Source organism: Saccopteryx leptura, chromosome 11, assembly GCF_036850995.1.
Source record: "Saccopteryx leptura isolate mSacLep1 chromosome 11, mSacLep1_pri_phased_curated, whole genome shotgun sequence".
Lineage (NCBI taxonomy): Eukaryota > Metazoa > Chordata > Mammalia > Chiroptera > Emballonuridae > Saccopteryx > Saccopteryx leptura.
The window spans coordinates 75,809,005-75,836,101 of NC_089513.1; the positions used below are offsets into that span (position 1 = coordinate 75,809,005).

The following is a 27,097-nucleotide window of genomic DNA, read 5'->3' on the forward strand; positions in this document are numbered from 1 at the left end:
TTTATCAAGTTTAAAAAGCCATTTAAACAAAAGGCCAGTTTATATATTTCTTTGAATTATGTCATAAAAAATTTAAATATACAATTACATTCCCAAGCCCAAAGGAATCTTTCTACACAAGTAAAATAAACAGACATACAAATTCAGAACCCAAATCATTAAAAATTTCTGTTTCAATCACAGTAAATTATATCCCATAATAAGAAATAGAACAAAAACCTGACCGTTCTAGTACAATTGTTAAAGTGTGAAAAGCTCAGTGATGAGGACTGGCGTGATCGTTTATTTAAATAAGCTCTACCCACTAGTGCTTGTATATTACACCTGTCTTCATATGCTGTTAAGTAACGGATTTCAACAGTAACAGGTGAAACCACCACAAAAAACCGAATTATAGTTATTCTTGAAACATCCTAATTTTGCTCATGTGGCCAAAGTTGTGAATTACAGTAATACCCTCCTGAAAAAAAGTCAGGTATTTTGGTAAAGCAAGGCACACAGGACCAGATTTTGATAATGGTGCTTTTTCTTTGGTCCTACAATTATTTTAAATATGCTACATATCCTAGAGATCCTTAAAATGACTTCCAATATAGCATAAATAACTTTTATAAACCTTTTCTTACATAAAGTATGCATCCACATGTAATTAAATATTATAACAATGAAAGTGTAAATAAAATGAGTAATGCTAAACCCTGTTTAAAAAAAACAATTCAGTTGAATGACTATATAATGACATCTTAAAAGCCCAATAATTTGATATGTAGGAAAAGTGTATTAATTCTTGAGAACAGTCAGCATTACATTCCACCTGCAGAGCATAGTCAATGTCTCCATTCACATCCTGTCTCCGTAGGGATAAATATCAAACTACCCTTCCTCCTAGGAGAGTGACATTCAATATAAACTGATGTAAACATTTAAATTTTGCATCTCTAAACTACATTTTCCACCTTCACAGTAGCCTACAACCTCTCCAAGATCACTTGTTACACAACCAACAAATACTGTTAGTTGTTGAAACACCCACATGTGGCATTTCAAACTCTTATTCCAAATACCATGTTCTTCATTTTTAATAGAACGAGCGGTTGGCACTTTTCTCCCGTGAACTAGCATATTTTTATAACAAACAAAGTAGTTAAGAGATGATAAGTAAACTTCAAAAAGTATAAGAATTTAAATAATTAAGGAGTCATCATTATAAAAGATGAACGCGATCAGGTTTTTGGAGGTCACCGAAACACACACCACACACGTGAGAAAATGGCATTGTCTGCATAAATATGACATGACTGGGCTCCTGGTTCTCCTCCTCGCCTTGGGATTACTACACAACCCAATCTCGAATGTTTTCAAACTAACTAGAAAAGCAAAATACAGTTTAAAAAAATGTTCTGAAAATATGCTTTAGATTATTTCCTCATTTCTCACAACTCTTGATAATAATTTTATAAACTTTGCTGGGAATCTTAAAAATGGTGGTACTTTGGACACCTGAAAATGTATTATTACTCTAGCTAACATATCTGATATCCAATCATACCCTCATATTATTTCTTGAAATGTTAAAATAGAGACAGACTCAAACTGAATTAACTATTAATTGTGAGTACATACTAAATTACTACATAATTACCCAACCAGTACTTCTTATGGGCTGAACATACATCTCTGTATTGCATGCGTTTGCAGGGTTTAGATTTCACTTAGCAGGAGGTAATACAATGTAAGTCTGAATGTTATTCAAGTCTGAAAGCACCATGCTTGAAATGTGGTAGGTACTAAACAGATCCTCTAAAAAGGATTTTTAGCCTGACCAGGCGGTGGCGCAGTGCATAGAGCGTCGGACTAGGATGCTGAGGACCCAGGTTCGAGACCCCAAGGTCGCCAGCTTGAGCGCAGGCTCATCTGGTTTGAGCAAAAAAAAAGCTCACCAGCTTGGATCCAAGGTCGCTGGCTCAAGCAAGGGGTTACTCGGTCTGCTGAAGGCCCATGGTCAAGGCACATATGAGAAAGCAATCAATGAACAACTAAGGTGTCGCAACAAAAAACTGATGGTTGATGCTTCTCATCTCTCTGTTCCTGTCTGTCTGTCCCTGTCTATCCCTCACTCTCTGTAAAAAAAAAGAATTTTTACTTGGTCATCAAAAATCATGAGTCAGCCTTCCAGAAGTCTGCTTGGTGCCAATTTGGAGTCACCAGCAAAATTATTTAAAATATTTTGTAATTTTAAGCCCATTTAAACTCTGGATTAAAGAGATTAGGGTATCCTGGGGAGACCAGGTTGGAATCAACAAATATTAGCCAATCCTAATTAGCAAAGAGTTACCCAAGTTTGTAAAATAGTATTTTTGAGCCAAATTTCATTCAACAAAATCCAGTAAGATGATACAAAAATATTTACGTTTTTACAGTTTTTATACCATTAGGACAGGAAGCATGAATAAAAAAATAAAGTAAAATATTCTTGTACTCAATAGGTAATTCTGTCTAATCAATAATTAAACCCACACTCCAATGTTAGAAAGCATTTTTGCCCCCAATTTATCTTATCACTTCTGCTCTATTCTCTTTCCCTTGTACCAACTTATTCAATTCCTCGTGTAATTTGCAACTTCCACTCCAGAGCTAATCAAAATGGAAAAGAAACCACTATCCTAAAGCCAAGTGGTGGCTCCTCCTAGCAGCACAGAAAGGAGCTGGGAATGAGCAGCCTCTCCCAGACGTGTGGTCAGTGTTCCCGGGACGGAGGGTCTATGAAACGGCTATGAAGTTCTGCGCAGACATGAATTAATAGTTAGCATGCCATTTAAACTCGTGTAATACTGTGACAACCTGGAATGTTTCCAAAGAAAGTCATTTTGGTCTCAAGTCCTTGATATCGGGCCTACTAGTTTTTTGGTGGTTGTTCTTGTCAACAGTTGCAGATTTTGCAGATCAATGAGTAAAATACTCATTAAAAACATTCTAAGTGTGTACAGTACATGCTTAGATAGTTCAAAACTCTCCAAAATGGAGATATTTAGATAATAATTTTATTTTAAGTTATTAAATGAGTATTTAATTCCTTTAAATTACATATGAAAACTCTGATGGGAAACACGGAAATTTAAAGTACTATTAAAGATTTACCTGATTTACAGAAGAAATGCAATTAAGATGAAAGACAAACCCCATTTGTGTGAGTCTCTGGCTTGCACCTAGCGAGGGACAGTGGCTGCTGCCTGCGTTTCCAGCACTGAAGGGTCTCAGTGCAGTGGAGAAACGGCGTGTGTGCTTCTCTGCTCAGGATGTAAAGAGGAATCATGAATTCTACTCTCTGACAAATCAGGCCCAGAATGTTACTTCATCAGTTTTTATGTAGTTGAACAAATAACATTTAGCAATCTTTTGCTGACCAATCTTTTATATAAACATAGAAATCTCAGATATGTGAAAATGTTTTTCAGGTCATACCTCTACTTCTTCACAGCTTTCTAGGTAACTATACAAAGTTTCCAAACTTTGTCCCAATGGGTTTGCTATATCTGCACAGAAAGAGTAAGATAAGAACGTTGACTTAAATGGAATAGACCCAGTTTGCAGAAACGGATCTCTGACAGCTGTGTGCGGGCTCTTGCGAAGCGTGCATAGGACGTTTCTGCAGCAGCCAAAACGGCAGAATCCTTCTAACCTCACATTTCAAGTTTCCTCCAATAATTCTAATCCCTGGAAATACTTTCAAGTTTTCATTTCTAGATGCAATAGGCATTCTGTTACACATACACATATTTTATCCTTAAACATTGCTGTTCTCAAATCATTTGAACACTATGATCAGATGCAGCGTGATACCTTCTCAGAATCTGCAGCAGTCTTCTGTGGGAGCGGGGACCCCGGTGCACCACTGTGAAAAGCCAGTTAAAGACAGCACCCGCTACGCTTTAGTGGGGTTCCCTGCAGGTTTGGGGTCATAACCATAGAGGAAAGTAGCTGCTATCACGAGGATGGCTCCGAGGAAAAAGACACTGAACAGATGAAGAAAAAACAAAAAGACAACATCAGATTAAAAGCAAAGTGAGTTCCTTCTATTTCTTTCCTATAAAAGCAAATATAATGTGGGGAAAACGCTCCAGGAACGTGGCTAAAAAACATGGTGCATTTGCTGCATTCCAGGCACTCAGCCAAGTGCTGCGTGCATTCTGTCCATTCTCAGGGCGCCGCAGGAGGAAGTGCGGTCCTGTTCTCACTAGTAATGTGTGGGGAAGCTGAGGGTGAGACACATCACGTCAGGTGCGTCCAGCCCCACCTCTCTGCGTGGGGGGTGGGGCTTAAGTCCAGGTGTGTCTGACCCCACCCTTCACTCGCACCCAGCTCGCACTGTCTCCCACTGCAAAGATGGCTTACGTAGTTTTCATCTTACTATGCCTGTCGCCTGCAATACACTGAATAAGGATCTCAATTTTTAAACAAATGCTTGAAAATATAAAGGGAAATCGCCATTCTGTTCAAACCAAAGTAAATTGCAGCTTAAAATCCAAGGTAGTCATAAGTGAAACTCAGGACCAATATTTTTAGGATAGTTTTTTAAAAGGAAATACTGTCATCAAATGCAGGGAGACGTGGTTTTTTCTTTATTTCATCCATAAATACGATAACTTACTATGAACTGGAAATGAATTTAAACTGGCATTGGAATTTACCCTGTACGTAAACCAGAATACCAATCTGAACTTTTGACACACGTATTCTTTAAAAAATGAAATCTTTAAAAAATTTAAAATGTCATTATATAGCTTATTTTATGACTTTATAGGACTTATCAACTTTTTAATATGACTTTTAATATAAAATTAAAAAGAATTGGGGGGGGGACCCATTCAGATCTACTGGGAAAATTCTGGCTAGCCACATTCATATAAAAAATTTTCCAGTGGAAGATTTTTTTCATGCATTTAATTTAAAACCTTTTTAAAAAGATAGTTAAATGGATCTTTTACTATATTTCTACAATTCTTCAAAAGTTGTAATAAAAATTTTTCAGACCAGATCTTAACAAAAATTCTTATTTTTCTACATCCTTTGAGAGTTAAAGAAACAGAAAAGAAGGTATTACCTGGTTGGCACAAAATCTTGTAGCCAAAAGTAGGATATCAGTGTGGATAATATTATGGATAAAGAAGTTGCAAATCCTTTTAAAATATTATCTGCATACTTTATAACAGCAGCTATTACAAGGCCTCCGAGTGCCTGCAGAAGTTTTAAAAGATTATTTTTAAAAACAAACATGGCTTTTTAAACAGCCATTACTCAAGGAAGCTTTTGCCTGATAAATTTAATCCCATCATCGTAAGTGGTTGTCATTAAACCTCTCTCATAACCAGCAGCCTTCTAGGTTTTGTTCAATGGCCCTCTTATTTCAGAACGTATCTGACAAAGTAACTACCAGCATAACCTGCAGTTTGTTATCATAGAGTCTGACTACTAGTAATAAAATACTTATCCTCATCCAATTTAGAATAAACATCACTGTTCAGACAAACGTGGGCAGACTGGTCCGCACTCTGTGAAGTGTTTTTACTTTTGATTAAAAGTAAAGCATAACTTGAAAGTCATTTGACCAGCCTTCTACAGCTTCCTAACTTCATTTCTTCCTCTGGTTCCTCCCCATTCTAATCCACCTGCCTTGCTATCGCTTACTTTTCCTAAAGCACAGTGTTATTTTTTCTCTTTAAGAGTGTCAAGCCTGACCAGGCGGTGGCGCAGTGGATAGAGCGTTGGACTGGGATGCAGAAGACCCAGGTTTGAGACCCCGAGGTCATCAGCTTGAGCGCGGGCTCATCTGGTTGAAGTAAAAAGCCCACCAGCATGAACCCAAGGTCGCTGGCTTCAGCAAGGGGTTACTCAGTCTACTGAAGGCCAGCAGTCAAGGCACATGAGAAAGCAATCAATGAACAACTAAGGTGTTGCAACGCGCAACGAAAAACTAATGATTGATGCTTCTCATCTCTCTCCGTTCCTGTCCATCTGTCCCTGTCTATCCCTCTCTGACTCACTCTCCGTCTCTGTAAAAAAAAAAAAAAAAAGGAATTGAAAAAAAAGTGTCGAAAGGACTCTCTATCAAATCCCTCTCGAATTCCAACTGTGGCCACTTAAACAACGAGGTTTCACCACACCTCACAGTTGTGTTTTCTGCCATCCCTACTTCCCTGCCCCGACCCGGGCCAGCCACACTGACAGTGTTCACCGCACCTCCGAGCGACAGCGCTCTAGTAGAGAAAGCCACACTGGATGCAGCTGAGCTCACTGCGATTGACGTCTGAGTTCCCACACTCTCTGCAATGTTCCCTCTCGTCTATCACTCCCTGCTGAGTCCCTCACACCAACTGGACCAAACCTCCGGACTGAACTCAGTCTTCAGCCACTTCTTAAGGGAAGAGGGCTTTTGTTAAGATAAAAGCCATCATACATAAACTCTCCTGACCTACCCTCTACCGACTTCAAATTTTCTCTGAATTTTCACTTATCCTTATTTCCTTTTCTCATCTTAAAAATAGAAGTATCCTTCCTGCTTTCAAAACACAGCCGTCCCTGAGCTGCCCCACCTTCCCCACCGGCCTGACCCACTGTGGGGTGGGGGTGGGGGTGGGGGTGGGGGGCTAGGGGCTGGCAGACACCTGTTCTGCACCTGCACGGCCTCCAGAGCGCTCAGGAAGTACCCACCGGACAGGAAATTACCCGCTGAACAATGTCAAATTATAAACTGAGGGAACAGGCAGGAATATTACCACAGGTAGCTACCACCTGAGGAATAAACGGCTACAGGTAACCCTCTGGGTCTGCTACTCGGAACGGGAATGGGCTGCCCACAGAGGGCACGTTAAACAGCACAGAGCCTACGCCCTCTCCCCAGAGTCCACGCCCCCCTCCCGAGTCCACGCCCCCCAGAGTCCACGCCCCCTACCCCAGAGTCCACGCCCCCCTCCCAGAGTCCACGCCCCCTACCCCAGAGTCCACGCCCCCCTCCCCAGAGTCCACACCCCCCCAGAGTCCACGCCCCCCTCCCCAGAGTCCACGCCCCCCCTCCCTGGAATCAGCTGTCATTACAGCACGGAGAGCAGAGCCACTTCCTTTCCCCAGTACCCCAGAGGCCCCCAGAGCACGGTCACTGTCAGGAGGGGCCTGTCCTCCTCAGGTCACTAAGTCAGTAGTACTGTGATTCTCTAAGTCAAAATAGAGTTTATTAGCATTAAATATAAAACTTCAAATGCTTTACCTGAAGAGCAACGACTACCCAGGTCAGTCGATTGTATCCCTGAAAAAACCCATTCTTTGTTATCAATTCTCCATCATAAACGTACACACCCATTAATCCAAATATACTTCCAAAAAAACCTAAAAATAAAAAGTAAAGTTTATGTTATACATTGGATAGCTGTCCCTTGACATTCCAAATAATTTTATACTTTTCTTTTTGATAAAATTTGGCTACTTACGGATTTTTCTACTTGATTATATAAATTTAACAGAAGTATACTTAGTACTAAGTGTAAGACAAAGACATGAGAATATAAAAAAGAACAGATTACCAATCTTAGAGCATTAAAAAGATATAAGCAGTGGTCCCCAACCCCCAGGCCGTGGACCAGTACTGGTCCGTGGGCCATTTGGTACTGGTCCGCAGAGAAAGAATAAGTAACTTACATTATTTCCGTTTTTTTATATTTAAGTCTGAACGATGTTTTATTTTTAAAAAATGACCAGATTCCCTCTGTTACATCCATCTAAGACTCACTCTTGACGCTTGTCTCAGTCACGTGATACATTTATCCATCCCACCCTAAAGGCCGGTCCGTGAAAATATTTTCTGACATTAAACCGGTCCGTGGCCCAAAAAAGGTTGGGGACCACTGATATAAGGCATAAAGTGCATGACTACACGGATGTCTCACTGAAATATCTGTAAACGGCTCGCTCTGGGCATATTTCAGTGCGTCCTGTATCTTCCTGACATAGGTTGTCATACATCACATACGTTTTTCCTTATAAAGAAGTTCTGCAGGTTCAGTAAGTAGCAGGCAGAAAATGAGAGCTAAGAAACGGTCACAGGCAACTCAGACTGCCGTTACTGGCGTCCCCCACGAGGGACAGTCACTGAGTCTCGTTCCGTGCTGCGCCCCTCGACTCTACCGCAGTGTCACATGACTCCTGCAGCCGAGAGAGCTCCAGTCCCACATGTGAATGAAGTCATGGGTACCGACAGGGGCCACCTCTTAGGAGCAAAGAGAGCAGGGTGAAGGGCGTTGGCTTTTATTATAGAGGTAACATGGGTCACTACAGACACGTATAAAACACAGAAGGTGCAGCCACGTCAGAATGTAGACCCAGTGCAGTCCTTCTACCCACAGCATGGCAGCCCACTGTCCAAACAACTGCATGCAATGTGTGCACAGCCCGACTGTCCTACTTACATGCTAACTCACAACAGCTTCCCAGGGAGGTCCATTTCACAGACGGTGAAACTGAACACAGAGCGTTACATAAACTTGCCTGAACTCACCCTGCTGCTAAGTGATGGACACAGGACTGGCCTCCACCTTTGTGCCTGTGGCGACCATGACCTTAACCCCACCCCCCACCCTAGGTCATCACGTGGAGACTGTATTTCACAAGTTTCTGAATGTGTTCCAATTTTCACAACTGCAGCCAATGCTGAAAGGAAAAACCTATCTCTCTGCTCTTACGCAAGCACATCTGTCAATGTGGAGTTTTACAGCAAGGCTTTCTTTCTGCTCAGTTTTGTTACACACCCCAGAGACCCAGTCACAAGGCTGTGCCAGCCAGCCGCCCTCCCACCCGGGCAGGAGCCAAGAATCCTGTCTCTCCACTCCACATGGGAGTTCATCAATTCCCCGGTCTCTGACAGTCTGATGTTTGAAAAATACTACACGTTGTTTTATGTTTCTTGTAATTCCAAGTTATCTATAACTTATTTATTTCAAAACTGTCAGCCAGCTAGCTGGCCATCAGACTGTGCTATGAGGCCTAACCCGTGAACAAGAAACCCATGAAGTTCTACAGCAGCGGTTCTCAACCTGTGGGTCGCGACCCCAGCGGGGTCACCTAAAGCCATCGGAAAATACATAATGCGTATCAGGTATTTACATTCCAAATCATAACTGTAGCAAAATTACAGTTATGAAGTAGCCACCAAAATTATTTTTTGGTTTGGGGTCACCGCAACATGAGGAACTGTGTTGCGGGGTCATGGCGTTAGAAAAGTTGAGAACCACTGCTCTACAGAATCATCAGTTCTGAACTGACACTTTATTTTATAAGTCAAGAAAAGTTTGGGCACCTGCCCAAACCTTGACTCTTTCTTTCTTGCCTGGTACTGCACATCTGTGTCAACAGCGCACCCCATTTCTCTCCAAGCAAGACAGTTTCTCCTCACACTGCGTGTGCCACCTCACTTAACCCTCACAGCAACACGCGAAGTGCTACAATTAAGTGCATGTTATAGGTGAGGAAGTATACAAGTTATTTGCAACACCTTCTGGAAACAGGTAGCAATCAAGGATAAAGTGACTAAGTCCCCCTTTATGTCTCAGACCTAAAATTCCATGGTCTTGAATAAAAGGTGTTCACTTAAGATACTAAGTTATTAAAAGGCCCAAACCTTACCAGATACTCAGATCAACAGCACATTTCGTGAAAGGCTTATTTATGTCAAGATATATAGAAATCTTCAAGTATAATGACATAATCACTTTAAAAGATAATATTAGAAAATGTCTTCAACTTACCCAGTTGAATGTTCCTGATCCACACCGACTGTTTGGTTTCTTTTAAGATTTTCTCAAAGTACACCCCAGCGAAGCCGCTTGAAAAACACGCGATGAGCACGGCCATGAGGCCCACGAACTGAGAGCCAGCCGAGAGCTCCCTGGATGCCAGCTCTGGGGGGTCCGAGGGCCACTGCACACAAGACACAAAGCTGGGGCTTAGTCCCAGCACCTCCCGGCCCAGCGCCCACGCTGAGGCCCAAAGATAGAAACGCCCCGGTACTGTTCCCAAGGACTGCAAACGGGAGCTTCCGAAAGACGGCCTTACCATTGTTTCCATTTGTCCCCCACAGCGAAATTACTGTTACAGCTTACATATAATGTCAAAAACTTCCCTAAAAATGAGAAGGTGGGTGAACAGATGCTTGGAGGCACAGAGCAGCCTTCGCGAGTGTGAGGTGACCCCGAGTCTGGCACTGTCCTGATCACGGGTCATGCACCCAATCCAGGCCACGTGTCATCTTCACGGTCTCCATCGGATCCACGATCCGCCTGAACAAGTCATTACTTCATATTTTAATTTAAAATGTTTCACTTTTTATTATTTATTTTGTATGTTTCTGAAGTGAGAAGCGGGGAGGCAGAGAGACAGACTCTCGCATGCGCCCGACCAGGTTCCACCCGGCATGCCCACCAGGGGGCGATGCTCTGCCCATCTGGGGCGTTGCTCGGTTGTGGCCGGAGCCATTCCAGTGCCTGAGGCAGAGGCCACAGAGCCATCCTCAGCACCGGGGCCAACTTTGCTCCAATGGAGCCTTGGCTGCAGGAGGGGAAAAGAGAGACAGAGAGGAAGGAGAGGGGGAGGGGTGGAGAAGCAGATGGGTGCTTCTCCTGTGTGCCCTGGCTGGGAATCGAACCCGGGACTTCCACACACCGGGTCGACGCTCTACCACTGAGCCAACCATCCAGAGCCTATTTCACGTTTTATAACTGAGTATCTACTTTGGCCTATCCTAGTAATATCTATGAAAGTATGTGTTTAATATAAGAGTTATCTTGTTCTGATACCCTTGTAAGAAATATGGAAAACATTTTTTTCAAAATATACACTCAGTACACTCTGGGGAGGTGGTTGGGCCTGTGTCTGGACAGACCCCAGTGGTGAGCATGTGGAGGCTGGAGTCGGGGAGGGGCCGAGACTCCGAGGGGAACAGACAGCCGGGGCTGGGGGCAGGGGCGGGGGGCAGGTGCAGACCAGACTCGGCGGGTCAGAAAGCAGACCAGAGCAGTCTGAGTGACTGACGGCACACAGCAGGAGGAGGGGACCGCCCAGGCTGAGTATAAATGACAGTTACAGACAAGAGGGTTTAGTGTGTAAGGCCCATGGAACAGAACAGAGACGTCCAGCAGGTGGTAGACACACAGACCTGAAAGGACCGGTGACAACCAGGGCTGCCGACACAGGCCGAGAAGCCACCAGCGTGTGTTAATAAAAACCTCCCGAGTGGACGAACTCTCCAAACACAAGAACACAGAGAAATAACCAGGGACCCGACAGCGGAAGGGAGCAGCAGGAAGGGGCCCGGGAGGGAGCCGAGGAGGAGGCACCGGAAGCTGCGAGGCAGCAGGACAGAAGCGGGTCCGGCGCCGCTGGACCACGAGAAGGGCTGGAGAACCCCCAGCTCCGGGAGCCGGGAGAGCTGCTTTGTTTTCCACGTGGAGTCCTATTTCCCCAACGAGATGGCTCATATCTTTAGGTCAATTTGATTTTATATATTTCTTTGTGTCAGCCACAGTCTCAATGTCGCATCTTGCTCAGAGCTTGAAGCCCTCAAACAGTATCTGCACCCCTGGCCGGTTGGTTCACCAGTAGAGCGTCGGCCTGGCTCTACCTTACCTGGTGGAAGTCCCGGGTTCGATTCCCAGCCAGGGCACACAGGAGAAGCGCCCATCTGCTTCTCCACCCCTCCCCCTCTTCTTCCTCTCTGTCTCTCTCTTCCCCTCCTGCAGCCAAGGCTCCATTGGAGCAAAGTTGGCCCAGGCACTGAGGATGGCTCCATGGCCTCTGCCTCAGGTGTTAGAATGGCTCTGGTTGCAGCGAAGCAACACCCCAGATGGGCAGAGCATCGCCCCCTGGTGGGCATGCCGGGTGGATCCTGGTCCAGCTCATGCAGGAGTCTGTCTGACTGCCTCCCTGCTTCTCACTTCGGAAAAATACAAAGAAAGCCCCAACAGTATCTGCATTGTTAAAAGGAACACTTGTTTGCTCCTGTGGACAGTGGACAGCAGAACCACGTGGCCCACGCACAGCAAAGAAGGTTTGGCACCGGGATGAAATGAAAGGAATACTTGTCTTGAATAGTTACCTGTACAAAAGCGACTCCTGCCATCAGAATCAGCAGGGAGAGCCACTGGTACACCCCGAGCTTCCTACTGAGCATAGACACGGAGAAGAGGGCCGTTGTCAGGATTTTCAACTGATATGTGACCTGAAAAAGAAAGCAGCAAATATTATGACTGATCGTGGGTCTGCTTTGTAAAGGACAATTAGAAATGTATTTTCAGTACCTGATAGGTGGCCGCGTCTAGATTGGACAATGCCACATACAGCAAGTTATTCTGAAGAGTGTATATCCCTGACGGAATCGCAAGTTTAAGCGTCTCCATAGGTTTATTAAGAATTTCGTCACGTAGTACTCGATTCAGTGCTCTGAGACTGCATTCTAGAAAACAACACGGAACGGGCAAATTCAGTCATTAAGTAACTGAACAAGCTCCACACCCTCTCTCAAGGCTCGGTTTCCTCAGCTGTGAAAAAGGGGAATCGGGCTACATGTCAAGATTCTTTAGGTCTAAATTCGACCTCTACTGATGCTAATTTTTCAAATGACAAATATGATAAGGGAGCATACTGAGAATAGCACTATCCCAGCCCTGGCCGGTTGGCTCAGCAGTAGAGCATCAGGCTGGCGTGTGGATGTCCCATGTTCCATCCCCAGTCAGGGCACACAAAAGAAGTGACCATCTGCTTCTCTTCTCCTCCCTCTCCCCCTTCTGTCTCTCTTCTCCTCCCACCGCCAGGGGCTCGACTGGTTTGAGCATCAGCCCCAGGCACTGAGGATAGCTTGGTTGATTCAAGCATTGGCCCCTGCCGGGTAGACCCAAGTCAGGGCACATATGGGAGTATATCTCCCCTTCTCTCACATAAAAAAGAACATAAAATAAAAAGATAATAGCACTATTCTTATATTCTTGCATTGGGAAATACAAATTGATAATACAGACATATTTACACATATATGCAATATGTATTTGTGACGACCTAAAGCTCACAGTATTAATTTGTCAACCAAGTATTCTTAACTTTATGAAAACGTACATTTTGTGCATCCCATTTTCTCATCAGCCATTCATGCCCACTTATAATTGTGAAGACATTAATCACAAAAAGGTGGTAAGTTTGGCTGCAAACAACAGAAAACCCGACCTGCAGTGGCTCAACCCCACGGGGGCCTATCTCTCGGTCTGAGCTCGTCTTCTCACTGGTCTGATATACAAAGGTTTCGCATTCTAATGTATGCAAAATTATCTGTTTTTCCCTCCACAGTTTATTTGTATTTTTTGTATCTTATTCGAAAGCATTCATAGCTCTAAGGTCACAGTTTTGTTTTTTAAATGTCAATGTTTTTTTCTAGAACACAAACTTCTTTATTAGCTCTTTTTTGTTTGTTTTACCTTCAATATTATTTTGCATTAGTTGTACAGTGGTTAGACAACTGTATACTTTAAAAAGGGTTCCCCCCTGACATTTCCAGTACCCACCCGGCAGCATACATAGTTAGCACGATATTATTGACGATATTCCCTGTGCTGTGGTTTACGTCCCTGTGACGGTTCTGTAACCACCGAGCTGTACGTCTCACTCCCTTCACCTCTTCCACCCGGCCCCCAACTTCCCCTCTGGCAACCACCAGCCTTTTCCTGGAGTCTACGAGTCTGTTTCCATTTTTTTTGTTTGTTAATTTTGTTGTTCAGATTCCAGATGTCGGGAAATCATATAGTACTTGTCTTTCTCTGGCTGACTTATTTCACTGAGCATAACACCCTCAGGGTCCGTCCATGCTGTCACCTAGTGGGAAGATTTAATTCTTTTATAGCCACGTATTACTCTCTTGTATATTAGGTTCTACAGCTTTTTATCCCCGTCTATTGATAGGCACTTGCTTGCTTCTGCAGCGTGGCGATTGTAAACAACACTGCAATGAACATGGGGTGCATACAGTTTTCCGAATTAGTGTTTTGGGTTTCTTTAGATAAGTACCCAGGAGTGGACTTGCTGGGGCATAAGGCAATTAGTCCCATTTTAAAATTTTTGAGGACCCTTCATACTGTTTACCACGGTGGCTGCACCAGTTTGCATTCCCACCAATAGTGTATGTGGGTCACCTTTTCCTCTACATCCTTGCCAACACTAGTTTGTTGATTTATTGATGGTAGCCATTCTGACAGGTGTGAGGTGATATCTCATTGTGATTTTAATTTGCATTTCTCTGACGATAGTGGCGTTGAGTATCTTTTCTTGTCTATTGGCCACCTGTCTGTCCTCTTTGGAGAAGTGTCAATTCAGGTCCTCTGTCCATTTTTAATTGGATTATTTGTTCCCTTGGTGTTGAGGTGTATGAGTTCTTTATAAATTTTGGATATTAACTCCTTATGAGATGTATCAATGGTGACTATCTTCTCCCTGCTTACCATGATTTCAATATTCTTAAACTTATTGAGACTTGTTTTGTGGGCTAACATGTGGTCGATCCTAGAAATGGCCTATCCTAGAAAGTTTTCCATGTGTACTTGAAAGGAATGTATATTCTGCTGCTTTGGGGAAAACACTCTGAAAATATTAACTGCATTGCCATGACTGTATAACTGTTGGTCTCTCCTTTTATGTCCATCAATATTTGCTTTACATATTTAGATGCTCCTGTGTTAGGTGCATAAATGTTTACAAGGGTTAGATCCTCCTGTTGGATTGATACCTTTGTCATATGTAACGTCCATCTTTGTCTCTTAGTATAGTCTTTGTTTTAAAGTCTATGTTGTCTGATGTAAGTGTTGCTACCCCAGCTTTTATTCCTTTCCATTTGTATCAAATGTCTTTTCCATCCCTTCACTTCCACTCTTCGTGGGTCTTTTCATCTGAAGTGGGGCTCTTGTAGACACTACATCCATCTTTTATCCATTCAGCACCCTATGTCTTTTGACTGGAGCATTTAATCCATTTACATGAAATGTCAATCTCTAAGCCACCTGGGGTTTATTATTGTGCCGGGTGTTTCTATTCGTGGTGGGTTCACTGAAAGTTGGTTTTCCACTGCCTCTCTCCATAAACCACCTGCTCCACATGCTGAGTGGACACTTCCACTCACTGGACGTGAGCTGCAGACACTCCTTTCTCAGCTCTCCTGTCCCACGTGCACGGTTGTTTCTGTCTTGCTGGGACTCCTTCGGTCTCTCCCTGATTCCTCCTTCTCAACCCAACCTCTCACTGTCGGGAACACTGCAGCTCCGACTTCAGCCTTCTCCTCTCGGTCTATCCTGTTATCTCATCCAGCCCTTGACCCCAGGACAAGTCCTGGAGCTCTGGTTTTGTACAGTATATTCTACTGTCTGACATCTTCATCTGATTGCCTCAGAGGGCTCCCCAATTTAACACGGCTCACAGAGCAGGTTGATTTCTCCCAAATCCATCTTTTTTTTTTTTTTTTTTTTTTTGTATTTTTCTGAAGCTGGAAATGGGGAGAGACAGTCAGACAGACTCCCGCATGCGCCCAACTGGGATCCACCCGGCATGCCCACCAGGGGGCGATGCTCTGCCCCTCCGGGGCATCGCTCTGCCGCCACCAGAGCCACTCTAGCGCCTGGGGCAGAGGCCACAGAGCCATCCCCAGTGCCCGAGCCATCTTTGCTCCAATGGAGCCTCGGCTGCGGGAGGGGAAGAGAGAGACAGAGAGGAAGGAGGGCGGGGGTGGAGAAGCAAATGGGCGCCTCTCCTATGTGCCCTGACCAGGAATCGAACCCGGGTCCCCCGCACGCCAGGCGGATGCTCTACCGCTGAGCCAACCAGCCAGGGCCTCCCAAATCCATCTTTCACATGCCATTCATCACGTGGCCCGTTCACCCAGTAATTTCATCTACACACCTGGGAATTATTCCTCACACTGGATTCCTCCACACATTCCCTGACCTTCACACATCTAATCTAGGAGCGTCTGTCAGCTGTCGCTCAAACAGACGTCCCATCAGCACCTGCCCTGCTCTAACAGCACGGGCTAAGCCAGCCCATCTCCTGCAGGGACAAGAGCAACAGCCTCTAGAGGTGACGTCGGGCACCTACTCCACCCCTCCTCTCCTGTCACTGATGCTGCAGCAGGGGTCCTCTGTGTGCACCACAGCCCGTGTTCTCCACGTCTCCACTATCTACAGGAGACGTCCGGCACCTACTCCACCCCTCCTCTCCTGTCACTGACGCTGCAGCAGGGGTCCTCTGTGTGCACCACAGCCCGTGTTCTCCACTATCTACAGGAGACGTCCGGCACCTACTCCACCCCTCCTCTCCTGTCACTGACGCTGCAGCAGGGGTCCTCTGTGTGCACCACAGCCCGTGTTCTCCACGTCTCCACTATCTACAGGAGACGTCCGGCACCTACTCCACCCCTCCTCTCCTGTCACTGACGCTGCAGCAGGGGTCCTCTGTGTGCACCACAGCCCGTGTTCTCCACGTCTCCACTATCTACAGGAGACGTCCGGCACCTACTCCACCCCTCCTCTCCTGTCACTGACGCTGCAGCAGGGGTCCTCTGTGTGCACCACAGCCCGTGTTCTCTGCGTCTCCACTATCTACAGGAGACGTCCGGCACCTACTCCACCCCTCCTCTCCTGTCACTGACGCTGCAGCAGGGGTCCTCTGTGTGCACCACAGCCCGTGTTCTCCACTATCTACAGGAGACGTCCGGCACCTACTCCACCCCTCCTCTCCTGTCACTGACGCTGCAGCAGGGGTCCTCTGTGTGCACCACAGCCCGTGTTCTCTGTGTCTCCACTATCTACAGGAGACGTCCGGCACCTACTCCACCCCTCCTCTCCTGTCACTGACGCTGCAGCAGGGGTCCTTCGTGTGCACCACAGCCCGTGCTCTCCACGTCTCCACTATCTCTCTTTGCTGCCACAATGAAATCCAGCCTCCAAGGCGATATACCGATCAATCAATCTCTCTCCGTTCCATTCTTCTCCCAGGTAGGTATGCACCCCCCACACTGGCCTCCCTGACAGTTTCGAAAATGTACCAAATTTACAAACATGCCACCTGAAAAATGGCCAGCGGGCTCTCTCTGAGGACATGCAGATGGCGATCAGCACATGAAAAGACGCTCACGGTCCTAGTCCTTCGGGAAATGCACACCCAAGCCACAGAGATACCTCTTCATACCCATCAGAAAGGCAGTATTTTTTTTTTTTAAAGTAACAAGGGTTGGTGAGGATGTGGAAAAACTGAAACTCTTGTACTTTGCTGGTGGGGAGGTAAAATGGTGTTGTCGCTGTGCAAAAAAGTTTGGTGTGTTTTCAAAGAGTTAAACACAGAATGACCACGTGACCTGGCGGGTCCACTGCAGGGTACCCGGGCAGGAGAAGTGACAGTTGACAGTGGGGACCCTGACAGACGTGCACGTCTACTGCAGCATTACTCAGCTCACGCGGCCCTTTTCCCAGCAGCCAAAAGTCTGAAACGACGCAAGTGCCTGTCTGTACACGAATGGATAAAATGTTTATGTGTACACACACGCACACACACACCCATACAATGGGATAGTATTTAGTCATAAAAAGGAATCAAGTTCCGATACAGTATGCTACGTGAAAAACGGCGGTATGGTCCATGTGGACGAAACAGCTGAAACAGGCAATGCGCAGAGACAGCACGTAGACCGGAGCACCGCAGTTACTGCCTGCTCACCACCGAGTTCCCGCCTGCACTGACGGAAGTTTTAGAAATACTGCCGATGGCTGTATAACCTTGTGGATGCACTTATTGCCCCTGATCTGTGCACCTAAAAATGGTTAAAGCTGAGAATTTTATATATGTGTGTGTATACATATATATAAAACTTCAACAAACAAGGTCCTATACTAAAAAGACCAATGAATTATATACACTTTAAAATCAGTGAATTATATGTACATGAATTGGATCTCAATAAAGCTGTTTAAAACTGCTGGACTAATTAAAACAGCAAATAAAAGGCCTTCCACTTTAGTAAATCACTAACAATCACAGATTTATAGAATTTGCTCCTATTCTCAAATTATTATAAATGTAAGAAACTAGAAGACATGATTGTTATAGATTAGAACAAAACGCCTTTGTTTCTATACCAAAACTGTCTTAATAAAATGAAACAGATTGAAATGTTCTTAATACTAGGGCATTAGATAACGCAATAGTGTTCAAATATGTGGTTACCACCATCTAGTGACATTGTTGTCACATATAATACTAAACAACTAAATTTCATGGCTGAGACCCAGAAACCCAGATACCTACTGCTGTCCTTGTAGACTAAGACCCAGAAACCCAGATACCTACTGCTGTCCTTGTAGACTAAGACCCAGAAACCCAGATACCTACTGCTGTCCTTGTAGACTAAGACCCAGAAACCCAGATACCTACTGCTGTCCTTGTAGACTAACACCCAGAAACCCAGATACCTACTGCTGTCTCTGTAGACTAAGACCCAGAAACCCAGATACCTACTGCTGTCCTTGTAGACTAAGACCCAGAAACCCAGATACCTACTGCTGTCCTTGTAGACTAAGACCCAGAAACCCAGATACCTACTGCTGTCTCTGTAGACTAAGACCCAGAAACCCAGATACCTACTGCTGTCTCTGTAGACTAAGACCCAGAAACCCAGATACCTACTGCTGTCCTTGTAGACTAAGAAACCTACTGCTGTCCTTGTAGACTGAGACCAGAAACCCAGATACCTACTGCTGTCCTTGTAGACTAAGACCCAGAAACCCAGATACCTACTGCTGTCCTTGTAGACTAAGACCCAGAAACCCAGGTACCTACTGCTGTCTCTATAGACTAAGACCCAGAAACCCAGATCCCTACTGCTGTCTCTGTAGACTAAGACCCAGAAACCCAGATACCTACTGCTGTCCTTGTAGACTAAGACCCAGAAACCCAGGTACCTACTGCTGTCTCTGTAGACTAAGACCCAGAAACCCAGATACCTACTGCTGTCTCTGTAGACTAAGACCCAGAAACCCAGATACCTACTGCTGTCCTTGTAGACTAAGACCCAGAAACCCAGATACCTACTGCTGTCTCTGTAGACTAAGACCCAGAAACCCAGATACCTACTGCTGTCCTTGTAGACTAAGACCAGAAAACCAGGTACCTACTGCTGTCTCTGTAGACTAAGACCCAGAAACCCAAGATACCTACTGCTGTCCTTGTAGACTAAGACCCAGAAACCCAGATACCTACTGCTGTCCTTGTAGACTAAGACCCAGAAACCCAGATCCCTACTGCTGTCTCTGTAGACTAAGACCCAGAAACCCAGATACCTACTGCTGTCTCTGTAGACTAAGACCCAGAAACCCAGATCCCTACTGCTGTCTCTGTAGACTAAGACCCAGAAACCCAGATACCTACTGCTGTCTCTGTAGACTAAGACCCAGAAACCCAGATACCTACTGCTGTCTCTGTAGACTAAGACCCAGAAACCCAGATACCTACTGCTGTCTCTGTAGACTAAGAGAACGCAAGCCGTTATCTTCAGGAGCTCGGCCACCACCACGGCCGTGGACGACAGGTAACGCGGCCCGTCCTCCTTTAAGGTCCTGGAGTAACGCATCGTTAGGACCAAACTGGTCGTCTGAAAGACCAGAATTCCCAAGGAAAGGTATTTTAGGTTGGCAGACATTGTTTTATCTGCATCTGCCTGAAAGACAAAATAAACAGGGCGAATAAACAAAGTTAGAAAACATCTAAGCGGAGACGGCCCACCCCAGACAGGGGAGCAGGGACACTCCACCCCATTCCTCCCGCTTTGGACCAAGCGCAAAGGGCAGCTGCCAGGAGACTCTGAAAGGTGGAGAAAGTAAGACAAACAGGCTAGGGACCTCAGATCGTGGGTGATGCCCCACCAATGCGTTCCCTGGGAACTTTTTGTCACCTGTGTGTCTCACCCTTGGTGCTAGCGCGGTTTACAACCAGAACCACCAACAGCAGATCAACAACAAAAAAGCCCCAAGAGAAACCCCCGTTCCTGGCCAAAGGAACAGGCAGAGAGCAGCCCTGCAGCCGGAACGGACAGAGAGCAGCCTGGGTGCCGGTAACCTGGGGGCAGAGCCCTGCCGGCCACCCCCACCCGGCACCAGTGACAGCAGAGGTGGCAGACCCCTCCCACCAGGACTGCAGCCAGCCACAAGACTGCGGGGCAGAGCCCTGTCCTCCGCGCCTGCCCTGTGCAAGGTGTAGCATAGAGGCCATCCCTCCCCAGCTGTCTACTAACACAGGAGTCCACCAGTGTAGCAGTCAGAATGCCCACGTCACAACCCAAAGATGCGTATATCCATCACAGCAAAAAGCAGGGGAAAAGTCTCACAAGGAGGAGTGAGGACCATCAACAGACAGGAAGCTGACGCAGATGTTGGAATCATCAGACAAGAATTTTAAAGGAGCTGCGATAAAAATGCACCACCACGAAGCAATAATAACACTCTTGAAATAATTTGAGACTCACGCAGAAGCCGAGAAAAGCAGTGCAGGAGCCCTGACCCATTCCTGCACTGCTCGTGAGGATCGGGACCCTTTCCTTTCTCTTCCAAGACCACGTTTTTAAACATGTTAAAAGTGTTCAACAAGTAGCTTCTAAATAATACGTAAGCCACGAGTACACTATGCACCAATAACGTGACCCATCTTTTCATACACAGGTCCTTGCAGGTAAATGTCAGTCAGTCTGGCTACAGACTCATTTCCAGTAGGTGGTACGCGTTACATCATCTTCTGCGTCTGTGTACGCGGCCCATCATTCTGCGGAGACAACAATGTCTGTTCTTTGCCGATACATGTCTCCAGCCACTAAAAGTCCTAAAAAACTAAATGTTTAGTCAGTCTTAGAAATGTAATAAATTTTTTTATAGATTTTTAAAGACTATCAAGTACCTAAGAAACCCTACAAATCAATTTTCCTTCTATTATAAAAACAAAAGGCTAAATTTCTACCGTATCGTTTTGAAAGTGAGCCGTACTTACATTTTCTAAGCACGAGTCCTGAAATGTACTCCCCAAGTACGATGTAATCGAGTACATATGAAAGCACAGCGGTTATAAAATGCTATGCAAATACAAGTTCACATTATACACTTGTCAAAAACAGCTATTGGCATAAAAACAAACCTATTCAAGTTTCTTCAAGTAAATGAACAGCAAAAGACAATATTTATAGAACTGCTGTGACCTCAGCTGCAATTTTTGGTCCATTATCTCTCATGATGTCCAAACTTTAAAACTGCAACCCATAAACTGCACGCTAAATGATGACAGACAAAATCCATCCCGAGAGGCTTTACTTCTGACACATTTTATAACTTCTTTTCAAAGTGCCTCAGAAACAGACACAGTATTCTCAGAGTGGCAAGGTGATGTCATAGGTGAAATCTATAGTAACCCTGTGAAAACCCCCAAATCTTCTTTTTTGATAAAGTGAAACAAGTATGAGTCAAAGGTAATTTACAGTAGCAGTAAATTCAGTTCTCTTTCTATGACAGACGACAACGGCCACTATCGTGGTTGGCTCTGAAGGGCTCGCAGAAAAGTGCCACCCTACTCACAACTCAGCTGTTCTAATCTTCCCCATTTCCGGTTCTGGTGACAGCCTGGATTAGACAGCTTCTCATTGTTTCTCCTTCCCTTTCTTCCTCCAGATGTCGGGTGACTATTTACAGAAGATAATGTCAACTTCCTGTAAATTAATTTTTACCTTGGTCTTTCACAGTCTGTGGAATTTCCATTACTACAATCTGGTAGAATAAATATTTCCTTAACTTATATAAATATAAAACTTATTCACATCTTAATTTTTAGATTAAAAATTGCTCAGTATTGTTGTAAGCTTTCCACAGAGTCACAGGTCTGGACGGCAGACCTCTGGGCGCGTGGGGCCCTGTGACAGGTGCTCACCTGCCCACCTGCACGCCCTGCCCCGCCCCTTCCCGCTGTGGTCACTTCCTGCCACATACAGCCCGAGGCAGATGGCCCAGGTATGACAAAGAACAAACAGTAGTGTAAAAGCAAGGCAGGGTCCTGGAGCACTAACTGTTAATAAAGGTTCAACTCTAAGGAGATGAACATCAAGGCCAGAATAAATATAACGCTGTCCTACACTTGCCGTCCCTATTTAATCCGCACAGGCCCGGTGACGAGCCTGGGAACACAATGATGAACACGACATGTGATCTGTGTCTTTATGGAGCGTATCCTCCAGCACGGAAGACACCTATTACTCTAATAATTCAAGAAATAGTCTGCTATTACATGGGGTGCAACAGGGAAATATCACAGGGAGTTATGGTGCCTGGTATGAAATTATGTCCACCTGGCTGAGCTCAAACACATTTCCCCACACCCCTTCTCTGCATGGTGCCAGGCTGGAACTGGCATAAGATTTGGAAGGCGGACGATTTCCCCACACCCCCTTCTCTGTGCGGTGCCAGGCTGGAACTGGCATAAGATTTGGAAGGCGGACGTGAAGCAAGAGCCATTACTCCGGGAGGTTCTCAGGGCTACGAGGGTACCCCAGGTTCCAGCAGACCCCACCCTTCCCTGCTCCAGGTCAGCTCTCCTTCCCCACTGCTGACCTGCTGAGCAACAGCGGGCCCACAGGCGCTCCACGGCACTCGTGACCGTAGACACAGAAAGGTGCCACGCGGAAGGGACCGCTTTCTGTCACCTCTCCCCCAGCCCCGCACGGGGCCCTGCTCTGGCTGCAGCGCCGTGCAGCCTCCTGGACTCCTCTGAAAGCGCTGACGCATCTACTCACACCCGCCTTTCAGGAGGCCTGCCCGGTCACTTTTCAGGAATCTCCCCAACGCTCTCTTCTCTGCTTTCTAATTTAAATTTTACTTTGCAATGACTAAATGCAAAATAATTCGATATTGATACTGATACAGTGGGAACCGAATGTGGTTCCAGAACCAGAACAAGAGGAATCTGGCGTCGGTCTTCTGATGACTAGAGAAATACAGAGATAGTAACGGCCTCTTCCCAGTGGTACAGGTATCCCTGGCAGTTCACCATGCCGGGGGAAATACTACTGATCACCTATAGTCAAGACTGACCACGTTGTTGTTGCCACAAACATTTTATTGGACATGGGCAAACAATGGTGTTCACTGGTAGCTTCTAAGTCAGCCAGAAAGCTTAGAGAAAAGAAAAGATGCACTTGAGGCCCAAATTCACAGCCCCAGGTCCAAGTGAGGAATCAGAGCTTGTACGACTGACTGCCCTGAAACAACTGCCTGCCTCCTCGAGCTGCCACGTCAACGTTTCTGAAAACCAGACCCAGACTCTGACCCTGAGGCAGGCTGAAAGAAAAGGTCAACTGAGCTTACAACTTTATAGGATCTCACGGTCCTACACTCTCTGGGTTTTTACAACCTCTACATCCTAGCACAGCATGTGACCAGATACAAAAGATGGATTCCTGAGGATTATCGGCAGGCTGAATAACGGCCCCCCAAAATATCAGGTCCTAATCCTCGAAACCTACAGATGTCACCTTATTTGGGAAAGGGGATTTTGCAAATGAAATTAAGGACCTCGAGCTGGGAAGAGTCTCATGGATGAGCGAGGTGAACCCTAAATGCCAACACAAGGTGCTCATCAGAGACACACAGGGTGTGCACACAAGCAGAGAAAGCATTGTGAAGACAGAGCAGACATGTACTGGGAGAGGCTGGCCTTTCCTGGGGTGACGCAGTCCCGACTGGGTGCTGGCAAAACCAGAGGCTGGGGAGGATAGAGATTCTTCCCCAGAGCCTCCAGAGGAAGCACGGCCCCATCGGCACTGCGATGTCAGCCCAGTGGTAATAACTTGAGTTTCTGGACTCCAGCACTGTGAGTGAATACTCAGAATACACTGCTTTTTAGAGGGTTGAAATCTAATGTTCAGCTACCCATTCGTATTAATCTTAAGCATACATGTTTTATAAATGCGTTTGTTTTTCTCTTGCTAATCTGTCTTTTATTATAGAGGTCACAGCTAAGAACTCAGAAGAGTAGAGAGGAAATTAGTTTCCCACAGGGGTGAGAATAACTATACTACCTAAAAAATGCGGTACTAGGATCACATGATGTACTAACACATGTAACAGGAAAGTACTTCTGAATGTAACGTTACTAACAAAAGTCTGAAATCAGGTCACACTACAACACAGGAGTTATCCTTGCCTCTAGGAGCACTCTAAGAGTTTGATTATTTCATTTTATAATTTAATGTAGTAATAACTATTTATTATGAGTCTAATATACATCTTAATACCATGCTCAAATACTTAAATGTTAAAGGAATTTAAATTCACCCCAGTAGGGATAAATTTCTCAAATAACTCTAGTACAACACAAATTTAAAAGAATTATAAGATTTATAAAGCCCAACACTCAAGGGAAAAAGAATGCTTTGGACTAATGCTGGACTTCAGAAAGCTTCATAAGAAGAAGGTGACATTTAAGGCATTAAAGATTAATTTCTACAAGGAGGGTAAGGAAGGCCTTCCTTGTAAGAAGAAAGGATGTAAGCCAAGACCAAGGCAGGCAGGCAAACGGCATGTTTGGAAACTCCATTTCAAAGTAACCAGTCCAGTTTGGCTAAAAATTAGGCTATGTTAGATAAAATAATTTAGAAAAGAAAGAAAAAAAAAGGGATATATTGATCTGATCGGAGTCATGAATAGTTCCATATTTTGAAGGGCTTTGAATGCCAGCCTAAATAATTTTGAATTTATTCAGGAGCCAATAGTCACTGAGCATTTCGGAGGAAAGAGTGACCACGGAATGCATAAGACCTCCAGCTTTCAGGAGCCCCGGCTGGATAGCTCAGTTGGTAGAGCATCATCCTGATACACAAAGGCTGTGGGTTTGATGCCCCATCAGGGCACATACAGGAACAGTCTCTCTCTCTCTCTCTCTCTCTCTCTCTCTCTCTAGCTTCCTGTCTATCTAAAATCAACAAATGAAAATAATTAAAAAGAAAAAGAAGCAGCAACGTGGAGGTGGGTGACTGAAAGGGAGCAGGTGGAGGACAGCACGCCTGGTCTGGAAGCCACCGCTCCTGGGCAGAGAGGAAGGGAGAAAGGCCGGACAGCACAGAGGAGGTGACACTGGGAAACGGAAGAACGACATCCAACCTGAGACTCGGAAGGCATAGAACCAACACTCGGGAGGGCAGCGCGGGCCAGAAATGAAAAACTCAGAAGTCCATTCCCTTTCAAGGAACCAACCCACGTTGACCAGCGAGAAGTGACTTAGGGCTCAACCAAGGAGAACTGTCCCAAATTTCATCCTGACCCAAGTTGAAGGCTTCAAACGCTGCACGTAATAGAACAGAACGAGTCTTCCACTGTCAAGTCAGGACCTGCAACTTCCCAAGCAAGGTCCATTCTCACATTGAGTCCCGTTCTTCCATTCATTGGGACCGACGTTCGGGAGAGGCGCTCAGCGGCTTTAAGTACAGACGTTACAAACCCTCCGCTCCGCGACCCGCAGACCCTCCCCCGGGCACCGCGGGCCGCCGGGACCCCGGGCCCGCACCCGCCTTACCATCCCGTGCGGCCGGCGGCGTGCGCAGCGCGGGCGGACCCGGGGCGCGGGGGCGGGGCCGGGACCACCCCGCCCGGGGTCACGGGTCGCGGAGGCACGCCCCCCGCCGGCCGCGGCCCCGCCCCCCCGCCCGCACACCGAGCGCTCGGCCCCTCCCCTCCCCCCGCCCGCACACCGAGCGCTCGGCCCCGCCCCCCGCCGCCCGCACACCGAGCGCTCGGCCCCTCCCTCCCCCCCCCCCGCCCGCACACCGAGCGCTCGGCCCCGCCCCCCGCCGCCCGCACACCGAGCGCTCGGCCCCTCCCCTCCCCCCCCCCCCCCCCCAGCCCGCACACCGAGCGCTCCGCCCCTCCCCTCCCCCCCCGCCCGCACACCGAGCGCTCGGCCCCTCCCCTCCCCCCCCCCGCCCGCACACCGAGCGCTCGGCCCCTCCCTCCCCCCCCCCCGCCCGCACACCGAGCGCTCGGCCCCTCCCCTCCCCCCCCCCGCCCGCACACCGAGCGCTCGGCCCCTCCCTCCCCCGGCACATTCCGCACGTCGTCCGGGCGCGCGGCGCGTCCCCGCCCCCGTCCTCGCCCCGCCCCGCCGCTCGGGCGCCGTGCCCGCGCCGGCCCGCTCACCTGCCCCGCAGCCCGGCCGGCCGCGCGCTCGCGGGGCGCCCGGGGCTGCCGTGCCTGTCGGGTCTTCCGCGCCCCGTGCCGCGCAGCGCCGCCCGCCGCCGCCGCCGCCAGCCCGGGGCGGCCCAGGCGCTTCCGGGCGCCCGCGGTCCCGTCCCCCAAACGCTCCGGCTGCCGCCGCGGCCCGCGCCACGCCGTTCCCGGCTCCGTCGTGGCGGCCGCGCTGGCCGGGGAGGCGGCCCCCCGGGTGCTGGCGTCGCCGTCCGCTCACCCCCGCCTGCCAGCCGTGTCCCGAGCGTCCCGGGGGCCCGTCCCGGGGCGTCGCCGTGCGCACGGAAAGGCAGAGTCCATCGGGGCAAAGGCCTCCGGGGAGGGAACGCGGAGGCGGGCCCAGGAAGGGGACGGGGACAGAGGACGATCGCCAGCACTGACCGCGGGCGACATGGGCGCGAGCGCGGACTCGCTCAGCCGAGAGCCCAGACCGGGAGCCCTCCCCGCTTCGTTCCTCCCAGGGCTCCCATAGCATCTGCAGCGCCCGGCGACCACCTCGTGGTGTCGGGAGCCGGGTGGCACCTGTCCCCTCTGCAGGACACTGCCCTCGAGGCCGGCCGTGTGCTCGCGGTCTCTGGCTCGCGGCCCCTGCCGCGGTGCTCAGCGCTTAGTAGGAACTTCGTGTACCTGTGCTGACCTGAGCTGCGCCCGCGGGTGACCGTGTTCAGGACCAGCAGGCGGCGCAAGAGCGCACGGGGCCCCGCGCCCTGGTAGGAGCCCGGCGCTCCTTGGGGAATAAGACGCTGATTAGGGTCGTGCCTTTGTGCAGC

At 47.3% G+C, this 27,097-nt stretch overlaps 1 protein-coding gene across 3 annotated transcripts; it reads right to left on the reverse strand.

Moving 5' to 3' along the window:
- On the reverse strand, nt 1–26,902 carry SLC35A3 (solute carrier family 35 member A3). Of its 3 annotated transcripts, none has more exons than XM_066353497.1 (8): nt 26,280–26,902; nt 19,573–19,777; nt 12,339–12,493; nt 12,137–12,259; nt 9,792–9,963; nt 7,262–7,380; nt 5,102–5,235; nt 1–4,013 (listed from the first exon to the last, which is right to left on the reverse strand). In XM_066353497.1, the coding sequence occupies exons 2-8, from the start codon at nt 19,757–19,759 to the stop codon at nt 3,923–3,925; spliced, it is 981 nt and encodes a 326-aa protein (XP_066209594.1). In that variant the 5' UTR covers nt 19,760–19,777; nt 26,280–26,902; the 3' UTR covers nt 1–3,922. The 3 variants fall into 3 exon arrangements, with proteins under 3 accessions (XP_066209594.1, XP_066209593.1, XP_066209595.1); XM_066353496.1 differs by lacking the exon at nt 26,280–26,902 and adding an exon at nt 25,660–25,688; XM_066353498.1 differs by lacking the exon at nt 26,280–26,902 and adding an exon at nt 25,408–25,607.
- Between the last annotated feature and the right edge of the window lie 195 nt (nt 26,903–27,097).